At 39.4% G+C, this 14,223-nt stretch overlaps 2 protein-coding genes across 3 annotated transcripts in view; one reads left to right on the top strand and one right to left on the bottom strand.

Annotated features, from left to right (window-relative positions):
• The window catches only part of LOC106609610 (exocyst complex component 4), an 816,839-nt gene that overhangs the window by 194,895 nt on the left and 607,721 nt on the right, over positions 1 to 14,223 (top strand). The gene's annotated exons all lie outside the window — the stretch shown is intronic.
• The window catches only part of LOC123728258 (CD276 antigen homolog), a 48,632-nt gene that overhangs the window by 2,062 nt on the left and 32,347 nt on the right, over positions 1 to 14,223 (bottom strand). The window contains exon 4 of one of the 2 annotated variants that reach the window (XM_045700061.1): positions 13,596 to 13,791. The exons of the other annotated variant lie outside the window; for it this stretch is intronic. Within the exon in view, the coding sequence (XP_045556017.1) occupies positions 13,706 to 13,791 (86 nt within the window). The 3' untranslated portion in view covers positions 13,596 to 13,705. Of the gene's footprint in view, positions 1 to 13,595; positions 13,792 to 14,223 lie in introns of those variants that run through there. 2 annotated transcript variants of the gene reach the window in all.

Here is a 14,223-nt window from a genome sequence, read left to right as displayed (position 1 = left end):
TTTTGCCCATCTTAATCTTTTCTTTTTATTGGCCAGTCTGAGATATGGCTTTTTCGTTGCAACTCTGCCTAGAAGGCCAGCATCCCGGAGGAAACTTTTCAGACCCCATTTACTTTTTCCACATTTAGTAATGTTACAGACTTATTCTAAAATGAATTAACTAGTTTTTTTCTCATCAATCTACACACAATACCCCATAATGACGAAGCAAAAACAGTTTCTTTTTTCAAATGTATAAATAAAAAAAACAGGAAATATCACATTTACATAAGTATTCAGACCCTTTACTCAGTACTTTGTGCAAGCACCTTTGGCAGAGACTACAGCCTCGAGTCTTCTTAGGTATGATGCTACACGCTTGGCACACATGTATTTGGGGAGTTTCTCCCATTCTTCTCTGCAGATCCTCTCAAGCTTTGTCAGGTAACTTTAAGAGCTTTCCACACCTGGATTGTGCAACATTTATCCTTTGGGCTCCCAAGTGACGCAGCGGTCTAAGGCACTGCATCTCAGTGATAGAGGCATCACTACAGACACCCTGGTTCGATTCCAGGCTGTATCACAACAGGCCGTGATTGGGAGTCCCACAGAGCGGCGCACAATTGGCCCTGCGTCGTCTCGGTGTAGGCCGTCATTGTAAATAAGAATTTGTTCTTAACTGACTTGCCTAGATAAATAAAAGTTAAAATAAAATAAATAAATTGTTTTCAAAATTCTTCAAGCTCTGTCAAATTGGTTGTTGATCATTGCTACGCGACAGAGGTGGTGACGAGATTCAACGAACATTGAAAAACTCAGCTGTAAATAACAAGGTTAGTAGACTTATTCATACTTTTGGGGAATAGCACCTGTATGATTACATTAAATAAGGGGTGAGTGATATACCTATAGGTCTGCATTACATGATGAAATGAGTGAAGCACCTATAGGTCTGCATTGCATGATGAAATGAGTGATACAACTGTGTGTCTGCATTGCATGATGAAATGAGTGAAGCACCTGTAGGTCTGCATTACATGATGAAATTAGGAATACACCTGTATGTCTGCATTGCATGATGGAATAAGGGACACAATTGGATGTTGGCATTAAATGAGGAAACATTGTTGTGAGTGAAAGGCAAAAGCGATTGTTGTGAGTGAAAGGCTAAAGCGATTGATGTGAGAGTGAAAGGCGGGAGCAAGTAGAGGATATTAATGTACTCTGGGTGTTAGACGCTGAAATTGGTGAATGTTATAGCTGGTGACCTGGCTTCAGAAGTTCGCGTGGAGAAAACGGTTTTAAAGGGAATCAAGTATTCTGCGCGAATGGAAGGCAGGAATTAGTTGTAAATTCAAAACGACGAATTCGAAAACGAAACAGGGTCCGAAACGACCCTGGGCAACTGTGGCCACTGCATACAACTAAACTAGGGCTTATGGTGAGACCTGATAACGTAGCAAAAGGGTCAAAAAACCATAAGGGGATAGTCGGTACCTAAATATAGTTATTTAGGTCTGATATCTATGGGAGAAGTGAGACCTAATATGGCGGAGTGAGAAACAGATATTAGTGTCAAGAGTTACATGAAGCAACAGATAAATAGGCTGTTAACTAGGGCTTTACGACCCCTGGAAAATAGTTTATAGTTGCATACGTATGAGACCTAATGTCCGATCAATATCCCCTCTATAGATAAAGTTTCGAGAGAGATAGAGTAACTATGGTGGGATGAGGGATTGCGTGTGAGGAGAATTCTGTCAATAATCGCGAGAAAAGACAGGCAGTAAAACCTCAAAATAAAACGGGTTGCAGTGTTTGTCTATGAGCGAGATAAAGACAGGGTTAGGATAGACACGTATGATCATTCTAGCAGAATAACTCTATACTGTGAGAAGGAAAATTAATGGGTGTTGATACATATAGAAAACATATTGCTCAAATCAACAGTCGAAATAGAAAAGAAAAAAAAAAGCTAGTTTGTTCTTTTAAGCGTGGGATAGAAGCAATTACGAATAATTATTCCCAAAATTCTAGGTTAATAATAATTATTCTTCAATTCTAGCTTAACGACGGTAAATTCACCGGAAGTTTGCGGGGGGTATGCTAGTTCTGAACGTCACATGCTAATGTAAAAAGCTGTTTTTGATATAAATATGAACTTGATTGAACAAAATATGCATGTATTGTATAACATAATGTCCTAGGTGTGTCATCTGATGAAGATCATCAAAGGTTAGTGCTGCATGTAGCTGTCTTCTGGGTTTTTGTGACATTATATGCTAGCTTAAAAAATGGGTGTCTGATTATTTCTGGCTGGGTACTCTGCTGACATAATCTAATGTTTTGCTTTCGTTGTAAAGCCTTTTTGAAATTGGACAGTGTGGTTAGATTAACGAGAGTCTTGTCTTTAAAATGGTGTAAAATAGTCATATGTTTGAGAAATTGAAGTAATAGCATTTCTAAGGTATTTGAATAACGCGCCACAGGATTCCACTGGCTGTTACGTAGGTGGGACGATTTCGTCCCGCCGGCCCTAGAGAAGTTAAACAAATACATAGGGTCTGTGGGGATAAGACAGAGAAGCAGCGCACCGAAGGCCTTGACACTGCTCGGGTTTGGCTGGCAGAAGCTAGAAAGAGAGTGGAGGGGGCCAAGAGTAAGGAAGTTACAAAGAATGAATGTTTGGGTAGCCAGGAGCAGACCGAGAGGACTCCCACGGCTCCCACAGAGACACCATCTAAACCCAAATTATACCTCTCCCTGGCTGACCAGGGGTGGTGGGAGAACCCAGATAACGAGGTGGTGGTAGTGAGACGGAGGCAACCACATCAAGTGCCGCCCGTACCAATACCCCCTCCCCCATATGCTGGTCCTCAGGGAGCCGAGGGAGGTAGAGAGGAAGAGACACAGGGAGGAGGACAGGATTTAGCCACTTTATTGAGAAAGTGGATTGAAACAGAGGAAGGGAGAAAGATGGGAACTAGGGGAAGAGAGCGGGTTCGTGGTGCTGCACAACCCAGAGCTCTCAGTAGACTCGTTTACCATAACCAAAATCCGGATAGGAATAGACAAAAGAAAGGGGGAGATGGATGCTTTAACTGTAACAAACCGGGTCATTTTGCTAGAGAATGTGAGGTTCTGTGTAAACACTGCAATAAAATAGGTTGAAACTGTCAAAAGAGTGAATCGGTTGAGATAGAGCATCTAACAGTAACTGTCGGGGTAACAGAGTACCTGATAGCAACCCTAGGAGAAATAGCGGGGAGGAGCAGAGACTCTGTAGACAGAAGGGGAAAAACAGGGAGACACGCTGACAGAGACGGAGAGAAGCAGTGTTTCAATTGTCACAAGCTAGGACACCTTGCTAGACAGTGTAAAGCACCGTGTAACCACTGCAGGGAGGGAAACCATTCTCGTAGAGATTGTAACAAAAACAGAGACAAGCAAGGCCAGAGAGGGAGTAGAGACAGATACAAGGAGAAGGTCAGGCGCCCCCAGCCAGACTCAGAGGAGGAGGAGGATGGGGCATGACTACCTATGGAGAGCGGGGGAACAGACACTAGTGAGGGGAAGGACGATTTTCAGAATTTAGTTATAAACAGCGATTGTGAAGTTTTTGAATTGGCTACAATTGATTTGGCATTACAACAAGAACAGAAACCCTATTTGACACTAACAGTAATGGGAGAGAGAATCAAATTTCTGGGTGATACTGGGGCGTGTCTTGTTTTCTGAGTTTTAATAAACACATTCAATTATTTTGATAGGGAATGTTCTGGGAACCAGGGATACAAAACGTTAATAAAGTTCTTAGCCTTTATTTGTCTAATGTAGTAAGAAACACGGTTCTGAAAGGGTGGTATGACTTTTGACCCCTCTGGTGACTTTCCCTGTGTGGTCTGATCAGCCACATTGAAAAGCCATTTCGATGGTGAATTTAAGGTCATTGGTGATATTGATTTTAAGGGAATTTGTAGAACTGATAATTATGATGGAGTTAAAGTTCTTAGACACAATTGATCATTTGAACCAATGAGAAGACTAAAAGGGCAAAGCCTTAGACTAAGGGTAGGCTTCCTTAAGTCTATTTTCCTAGAACATTAAGGGTACAATAATGTTTCTTGGTGGAGTAAATCAGATTAGTCATTCTGATCCGATTATGTTATTTGAAAATATTTTGACCAGTAGCAGGGGTATTTTTTACATGATCTAGATAAGTTTATTTTCCCTTAGGAAGTCAGCTGTGGTTGAAAGCAGTGTAAGAGATTTAACACAACAAGGCTGTGGAATTGATATAATAGTATTATATTTTGTTGTGAATAAGTTTAATAATGGTAGACTTATGTCAACATACTTAGGGGTATGGTTAGAGGATAAGCTTTCTTTTAAAAAACATGTTACTGAATTGGGAAAAAAGCTCAAATTCAAGATAGGGTTCCTTTACAGAAACAGGGCTTGTCTGTCCTTTGTAAATAGAAAACAAATTGTGCAGGCTACTTTTATGTCCGTTTTAGATTATGGTGATATTATCTATATGCATGCATCGGCAAACACATTAAAACCACTGGATGCTATTTACCATTGTGCACTCAGGTTTGTCACGGGTGATAGTTACAAAACTCATCACTGTATCCTATATCAACATGTGGGTTGGGCCTCTCTATCTGTGAGGCGAGAGCAACATGCTCTCTTGTTTATTTATAAAGCGCTTCTTTTAAAACTACCTCCATATATATCATCATTAATTTCCACTAGATATACAAATTTTAAAACCAGATCACAGATGTGGATTACATTAGAGACTCCTGCGGTCTCCACAGAGTTGGGTAGGACTGCCTTTAGTTCCTTTGCGCCTTATTTATGGAACAAACTGCAGATCCAACTTAAGTTAGACACTCTGGTGTCCCTTGCCCATTTCAAAAATGTTATGGAGGATCAATATGATGTTGTCTGTGATTGTTTCTGTTGAATTGTGTCTTTGTTTTGTATGTTTGAAATGTTCTTGTCTGTATGCCTAAAACTGTACATGTCAACATGTTTACACAGGGCACAGCCGTAAAAGAGATCCAGGTCTCAGTCTGTTTTCCCTGTTAAAATAAAGATTAAAAAAATAAAATAAAACAGGACAGGGATATATGACATCTGTAGGTGATCTAGGATCATTGAGGGTATTGTGATAAATTTAAGTAGATATGCAATATCTAGACAGGTTAATTTTTCTAAACCTCAGGAGTGCAACCAAGGAGACAATGAGACATTTAGCCAATATTTGGAAACAACCCATATTATGAGAAAAAGCTGGAGACAGATAGATAGAAGGGCAGACGGAGAAATCCTCCCCTGCACTGCTGAAACCTTGAGGGTTGGGGAGTAGCAGGAAGAAAGGAGGGGGGCCAGCAGGAGTAGATAGTAAGAGAATTTGGTTCACTAAGCTCTAGGATATTAATTCATGGAGAGACTATCGGCTCCGTTGGCAGGCATATATTTTAGTTTTGATTTTAAGTTTATGTTTGGTAAATTCGCTAGGAGGAGATATGATCATTTTGTTGAAAGTAATTGTTACCCTAACTAAAAGGACAATGAAAGCTTAGTTGGTTTCAGGTGTTAGACACTGAATCATTGCCCAGACACTATTCTGCACAGTAGGCCGAAATAGTAGCATTGACTAGAAACGGTAAAATAAGAAAGGAGAGAAAACGTACTATTTACACAGACAAGCACATAGACATTTAAAACCATACAAAACAGCACAGATAAATCTTAACCTGTTAGGGCTAGGGGGCAGTATTGACACGGCTGGATAAAAAACATACCCGATTTAATCTGGTTACCACTCCTACCCAGTAACTAGAATATGCATATACTTATTACATATGGATAGAAAACACCCTAAAGTTTCTAAAACTGTTTGAATGGTGTCTGTGAGTATAACAGAACTCAAATGGCAGGTCAAAACCTGAGAGATTCCTTTACAGGAAGTGGCCTGTCTGACCATTTCTTGAACTTCTATTCCATCTCTATCATTTACTATTTCGGATAGTGTCTGGAACGCACGAACAAAACGCCGCTATTCGGATATAACGATGGATTATTTTGGACCAAACCAACATTTGTTATTGAAGTAGCAGTCCTGGGTGTGCATTCTGACGAAGACAACAAAAGGTAATCAAACTTTTATAATAGTAAATATGATTATGGTGAGTGCTAAACTTGCCGGGTGTCTAAATAGCGAGCCCGTGATGCCTGGGCTATGTACTTAGAATATTGCAAAATGTGCTTTCCCCAAAAAGCTATTTTAAAATCGGACATATCGAGTGCATAGAGGAGGTCTGTATCTATAATTCTTAAAATAATTGTTATGCTTTTTGTGAACGTTTATCGTGAGTAATTTAGTAAAATGTTAGCGAATTCCCCGGAAGTTTGCGGGGGTATGCTAGTTCTGAACGTCACATGCTAATGTAAAAAGCTGGTTTTTGATATAAATATGAACTTGATTGAACAAAACATGCATGTATTGTATAACATAATGTCCTAGGGTTGTCATCTGATGAAGATCATCAAAGGTGAGTGCTGCATTTAGCTGTCTTCTGGGTTTTGGTGACATTATATGCTGGCTTGAAAAATGGGTGTCTGATTATTTCTGGCTTGGTACTCTGCTGACATAATCTAATGTTTTGCTTTCGTTGTAAAGCCTTTTTGAAATCGGACAGTGTGGTTAGATTAATGAGAGTCTTGTCTTTAAATGGCTGTAAAATAGTCATATGTTTGAGAAATTGAAGTAATAGGATTTTTAAGGTTTTGAAAATCGCGCCACAGGCTGGCAGTGGCTGTTACGTAGGTGGGACGAATTCGTCCCGCCTAGCCTAGAGAGGTTAAAGAAGATAAAACACTTGACAGAGAATTGTTACAGAATAGCCGAGGATGAAGGCCTCAGGGAGAATTGGACATGTGGAAAATGAAAGGGGGCATCCTACAAGAGAAGGATAATTTACTTAAGGATAATTTACATATCCTACCAAAGACATTGTATGGATATGCAGCAATGTTGATACATAGGCTAAGCAATGTATCAAGGGGAGGGAAGTATAGTAGAGTAGTTAGGAAAGAGTGATGGCCTAGAGGATAATTACTTGAACAATTTTTTTTTTTTTGTAAGAAGATCCATTCCAACATTTTGATTTGGACTTATTGAACTATTCCGAAATGAGGGGAAGAAGGGGTGTTTAACAATAATAAATAAGTATAGCAAATGGGTAGAAGCGTTCCCAACTTACTTGGTGGACATGATTATGGTAGCTAAAATATTAAGTCAAGATATTATCCCTAGAGTTGGTTTACTAGGAGCAATCTCTTTAAATGATGGAGGACATTTTAGCTAATCAGGTAGAGCCTATAGAATACCAGAGTTAGGGAGAATAGAGATACCAGAACAGGTAGACATAGAAGTTGAAGAAATACTAACAGAACTAGTGAGAAGACAGTTTTTTAACCAAACCCGTATGTCCAAGATTTTGTGTCCAACAGGTGAATTACAGGAGAAGGTGATTCACTCAATCCAACCAGGAGACTGGGTGTGGATCCAGTCCCTGAGGAGAAAAAACTGGAAGCAACACCGTTGGGAAGGCCCATACCAGGTGCTGTTAAACCACTGCCTTTGCCATTAGGAAAGCTGAGAGAGTCACTTGGGTCCACGTTACCCACTGCAAGAAGGTATGTACACATATGAGCACTGCTGATCACCCACAGAGTTAGGAGAAGAACCGAGTACCAATAAGGTCCGGGGGTTACCTCCTTAACGAAGATTTCCTATCCCAACCGTTCATCACCGTGTGTGCTCCTAGAGGTGTGAGTATGGGGTGGTACCTTGCAGAGAGACTAAGGGCAGGAGAGGGTTGGCGGTTTTTGGGAAGAGTAGAGACTCTGAGCTGCATCATAGTTTTAGTAACCTTTCCGATACATTCAGATCCACCACCTTCTGGTACTAATCATACGATACCTTGTCATTTATAAGGATAAAAAGATAAACTATATAATACACTGATGAGTGATGTACAGAATAAGGAATCAAAAAAGATCAGGATGTAGGTTTAAGGTAAACATTAAACAATTTCCTGGGAAAGAAGACAACTGTACAGGAATTGGGGTTGGCCAGATTGAAGTACTCAGCCAACACACCTCGGTTCACCTTAACTCCGGATGAATACCAGTGTTATAGATACAAGAATGGCACCGAGAACTTAGATGATTTTAATGGCTGAAAGTAATCGTTAATGTGACTGAATTAGGTTTGAAAGATGAATAGAACATTCTTAACCTCACAGCTGATGTAGGGTGGGCTAGTACCAGCAAAGGATGCATACGACAGAAATTACCATAAAGGCTGGTTAGGAACTTGCGCCCCGGGGTTATTGGTCCAACCAGTTCAAGTTAGTCATCAGAGGCCAGTTATAGGAGGCTAAAGAAGGCACAGGAGGAGTTTTGATCAGGATGGGAGTAGCTTTGTCTAGATGGATGCTATTGGCATCCTCAGGGAAGTTCCAGATGAATACAAAGCTAAGAATCAAATATGTGAAGGCTTTAACACTACATTATTTTGGTGATTGACAATAAATAGAAATGTGGATTGGATTAATGACATCTTTTATAATCAACAAAGATTCATGAATGAAACCGGGGATGCAGTAAAGAGGTTCTCTGACCAATTATCCACCACCTCTCTCATGACCTGGTAAAATAGACTGACTCTCGATATGTTATTGGCAGAAGAGGGTGGCGTAGGTAGAATGATTAGGTTCATCGCTGCACGTACATTCCTGATAACACATCCCATGTTTGGGAAATGGAAAAGTGTTGTAAGAACTGTATTATGGGCTGCTTTCACCTGTATGAGTGTGCTTGTGTTGTGTGGATGTTGTCTCGTCCCATGTGTGAGAGGTTTAATCACCAGGACTCTAGAGAGATCGATGACGCAGCAGATGGTGAGATATGGACCAATTCCGAGCTCCGATCAGTGGGATGGCGAATGCGGGCCTCCAGGCCAGGAAGATGGCTCCGTCTCTTTCAATAACGAGGAGCCAATGTTTGATGAAACATTTTTCAACGTTTAGATTCACTGTTCCTTTAATGAAAATTATGATGAAAATCCTAAATCGAAGTGTCATAATTGGAAATAGGCCCAGGACAGTAATGAAGGAGTAGGAGGAATATTCATGTATCGGTCTTGTTTAATCCTTGTATCACAATTAAGTTACATAAAGCGTGTGATTATTTGTGTTTCCATATAGCGTATGATTATTTGTATTTCCATATAGCGTGTGATTATTTGTGTTTACATAAAGCGTGTGATTATTTGTATTTCCATATAGCGTGTGATTATTTGTGTTTACATAAAGCGTGTGATTATTTGTATTTCCATATAGCGTGTGATTATTTGTGTTTCCATATAGCGTGTGATTATTTGTATTTCCATATAGCGTGTGATTATTTGTATTTCCATATAATCTGAGGCCAAGCTTCTGGGCGTATAGGGGGGGGAAATACAAATACCTCAAAAATGCTATAACTTCAATTTCTCAAACATATGACTATTTTACACCATTTTAAAGACAAGACTCTCGTTAATCTAACCACATTGTTCGATTTCAAAAAGGCTTTACAGCGAAAGCAAAACATTAGATTATGTCAGGAGAGTACCCTACCAAAAATAATCACACAGCCATTTTCAAAGCAAGCATATATGTCACAAAAACCAGAACCACAGCTAAATGCAGCACTAACCTTTGATGATCTTCATCAGATGACACTCCTAGGACATTATGTTATACAATACATGCATGTTTTGTTCAATCAAGTTCATATTTATATCAAAAACCAGCTTTTTACATTAGCATGTGACGTTCAGAACTAGCATACCCACCGCAAACTTCCGGTGAATTTACTAAATTACTCACGATTAACGTTCACAAAATACATAACAATTATTTTAAGAATTATAGATACAGAACTCCTTTATGCAATCGCGGTGTCTGATTTTAAAATAGCTTTTCGGTGAAAGCACATTTTGCAATACTCTGAGTAGATAGCCCGGCCATCACAGGCTAGCTATTTTGACACCCACCAAGTTTGGTACTCACCAAACTCAGATTTACTATAAGAAAAATTGGATTACCTTTGCTGTTCTTCATCAGAATGCACTCCCAGGACTTCTACTTAAACAACAAATGTTGGTTTGGTTCCAAATAATCCATAGTTATATCCAAATAGCGGCGTTTTGTTCATGCGTTCAAGACACTATCCGAAGGGTAAAGAAGGGTGATGCGCCCGGCACGTTTCGTGACAAAAAAATTCAAAATATTCCATTACCGTACTTCGAAGCATGTCAAACGCTGTTTAAAATCAATTTTTATGCAATTTTTCTCATAAAATAGCAATAATATTCCGACCGGGAGTCGTTGTTTTCGTTCAAAGACAGAGAAAGTAAAATGGACTCTTCACGTGCACGCGAAGCCCGTCTCATTGTTCTCAGATCGACCACTTACCAAATGCACTACTGTTTTTCAGCCAGAGACTGGAGAGTCATCATTCAACGTTCTGGCGCCTTCTGAGAGCCTATGGGAGCCTTAGAAAATGTCACGTTACAGCAGAGATCCTTTGTTTTGGATAGAGATGACAAAGAAGGCCAAGAAATGGTCAGAGGGCGCTTCCTGTTTGGAATCTTCTCAGGTTTTGGCCTGCCATATGAGTTCTGTTATACTCACAGACACCATTCAAACAGTTTTAGAAACTTTAGGGTGTTTTCTATCCAGATCAAACAATTATATGCATATATGCAAATGTAGTTACTGGGCAGGATAATCAGTATCGGTATTGAAAAATCCTAATCAGTCGAACTCTAGTCCATGCAACTTAATATGTTATTTGCTAAACACAGTTTTACTCCTGAACTTATTTAGGCTTTCCATAACAAAAGGTTAAATACTTATTAACTCAAGACATCTGAGCTTTTCATTTTTAATTATGTAGTAAAAAATTCTATACACATAATTCCACTTTGACATTACGGCAATCCATTTTAAATTCAGGCTGTAACACAATAAAATGTGAAAAAAGTCAAGGGGTGTGAATACTTTCTGAAGGCACTATACATTTGGGAAGTATTCAGACCCCTTGATTTTTTTCCACATTTTGTTACGTTACAGCCTTATTCTAAAATGGATTAACCTGTTGGGGATAGGGGGCAGTATTTGCACGGCCAGATAAAAAACGTACCCGATTTAATCTGGTTACTACTCCTGCCCAGTAACTACATTTGCATATATGCATATAATTGTTTGATCTGGATAGAAAACACCCTAAAGTTTCTAAAACTGTTTGAATGGTGTCTGTGAGTATAACAGAACTCATATGGCAGGCCAAAACCTGAGAAGATTCCAAACAGGAAGCGCCCTCTGACCATTTCTTGGCCTTCTTTGTCATCTCTATCCAAAACAAAGGATCTCTGCTGTAACGTGACATTTTCTAAGGCTCCCATAGGCTCTCAGAAGGCGCCAGAACGTTGAATGATGACTCTCCAGTCTCTGGCTGAAAAACAGTAGTGCATTTGGTAAGTGGTCGATCTGAGAACAATGAGACGGGCTTGCGCGTGCACGTGAAGAGTCCATTTTACTTTCTCTGTCTTTGAACGAAAACAACGACTCCCGGTCGGAATATTATTGCTATTTTATGAGAAAAATTGCATAAAAATTGATTTTAAACAGCGTTTGACATGCTTCGAAGTACGGTAATGGAATATTTTGAATTTTTTTGTCACGAAACGTGCCGGGCGCATCACCCTTCTTTACCCTTCGGATAGTGTCTTGAACGCATGAACAAAACGCCGCTATTTGGATATAACTATGGATTATTTGGAACCAAACCAACATTTGTTGTTTAAGTAGAAGTCCTGGGAGTGCATTCTGATGAAGAACAGCAAAGGTAATCCAATTTTTCTTATAGTAAATCTGAGTTTGGTGAGTACCAAACTTGGTGGGTGTCAAAATAGCTAGCCTGTGATGGCCGGGCTATCTACTCAGAGTATTGCAAAATGTGCTTTCACCGAAAAGCTATTTTAAAATCGGACACCGCGATTGCATAAAGGAGTTCTGTATCTATAATTCTTAAAATAATTGTTATGTATTTTGTGAACGTTAATCATGAGTAATTTAGTAAATTCACCGGAAGTTTGCTGTGGGTATGCTAGTTCTGAACGTCATATGCTAATGTAAAAAGCTGGTTTTTGATATAAATATGAACTTGATTGAACAAAACATGCATGTATTGTATAACATAATGTCCTAGGAGTGTCATCTGATGAAGATCATCAAAGGTTAGTGCTGCATTTAGCTGTGGTTCTGGTTTTTGTGACATATATGCTTGCTTTGAAAATGGCTGTGTGATTATTTTTGGTAGGGTACTCTCCTGACATAATCTAATGTTTTGCTTTCGCTGTAAAGCCTTTTGAAATCGAACAATGTGGTTAGATTAACGAGAGTCTTGTCTTTAAAATGGTGTAAAATAGTCATATGTTTGAGAAATTGAAGTTATAGCATTTTTGAGGTATTTGTATTTCCCCCCCTATACTCCCAGAAGCTTGGCCTCAGATGGGTCATAATAGGCAACGTCTGCCTGGGGAGCGTTCACAAGCCTCTCTCAGTGAGTACCTTTTACACAAACACTTTAGAAGAAGGACGCCCTATTCTCTTCGAGCTATGTTCCCAACCTCTTCTTGGTGAAAGAAAGATTCTGGAATGCTCCCAATCAACCTGCATTATGCTGCTACAAAAGTCTGCCTTGTGACAAAGAGGCGCACTAGCTTAATTGCTATAGTCTGTTAGGCTAGCTTTTGCTAGTTGTCAGTGTGAGCAAAATATCAGGTTACGTTCATATCTAGTATGTATTTTAGGACAGATTGCATCGTCTGATGCAGACATTATTGTCTTTGTGTTTCAGTTTCACGCTGTTTCAACTCAATAAATCTTAGGGAACATGGAGATCATGCTTTGAGGGTTGTTGATGTGAAGGCGTTTATCATGCTGTCAAAATATGCACAGTAACTCATACGGAGGACAGTATAACAGCCATTCAACTCTGTAACTGTTTTAAAGTCATCATTGAAATAAAAGATCCCAGAAATGTTCCATACGCAGGTGGTCGGCAAACCCTCAACCTTCTGGTCCGTACCCTTGAGTGGCATCGACTGTGTGACAAAATCATGCTGAAGTGGCAAATATCCTCGTTATATTGATAACCTCGTTTATAAACATAGGGTCACTACAGTTTGTTACTTGTTTGTGTGTGTCTTTACGGCCAGCTGTTTTTATCCACAGAAGATGGTTAAATGGAAACACCCTAGCAGGCAATTGCCACATCTATTTTCTATGCAAACTTTCTAAATGTAGATTGTGTAGAGTGTGACATTGAGTCAAGCTGTCTAACAAATATTTACTCCAGCTGACAAACATGCAATTAGCAAAGCCTTTAATTTGGACTGAGTAGTGTTTACAGCACAGAAACCAAAAACGCCCTTCCATTGGAACATACATGCCAGTGTATTTTCTCTCAACCACAAACCTATTATTAGAAAGAGGAGCCTCGGGAAATAATTAAAACAGAAACAGAGATTTCTGTTCTTTACAGTTGCCACTATGCATTGGTGCTGGTAGTGTTGTCCTGGCATCTGCCAAACCTAGATTTTTCCGTCGGTCTGCCAGATGGTGGAGTATGATTCATCACTCCAAGGCAGGTATTCCCAAACTGGGGTATGGGGTACAGCTGTCGGGGGCCAAATACAAATGTGATTCATAAAAATAAAATAAAAATGTAATAAAAAAATTATAATCTTCACATTTTCAAACAGTACATTTATATTTTCTAACGGGGGCTATACATTTGGGCAAGTATTTTTCTCTCGCCTGAGTAGCTTCGTTTCACGGCCAAAAATAAAATTAAACCATCTAGTGTTCAGCGAAATGACAACACAATGTCAAATACAGGTATCCTAGTCAAATAATTAACATCATAATTAATAACAATGAACACCAATCACATTAACCGTTACTCTCTCGCGGAAACCTTCACTCTTGCGCAGACATTTAGAAACGAAACATGACAATTAAAAAAATAAGTTTTTTGAGTGAGAATAAAGACAACTTGAGTAGTAAGACATGTATAAAAGCAACAGATACCATTAATAAGAAGGGGCTA

This window comes from Salmo salar, chromosome ssa17 (genome assembly GCF_905237065.1).
Source record: "Salmo salar chromosome ssa17, Ssal_v3.1, whole genome shotgun sequence".
In the NCBI taxonomy this organism is placed as follows: Eukaryota; Metazoa; Chordata; class Actinopteri; order Salmoniformes; family Salmonidae; genus Salmo; species Salmo salar.
This window is presented reverse-complemented; position numbering and strand designations above follow the sequence as displayed.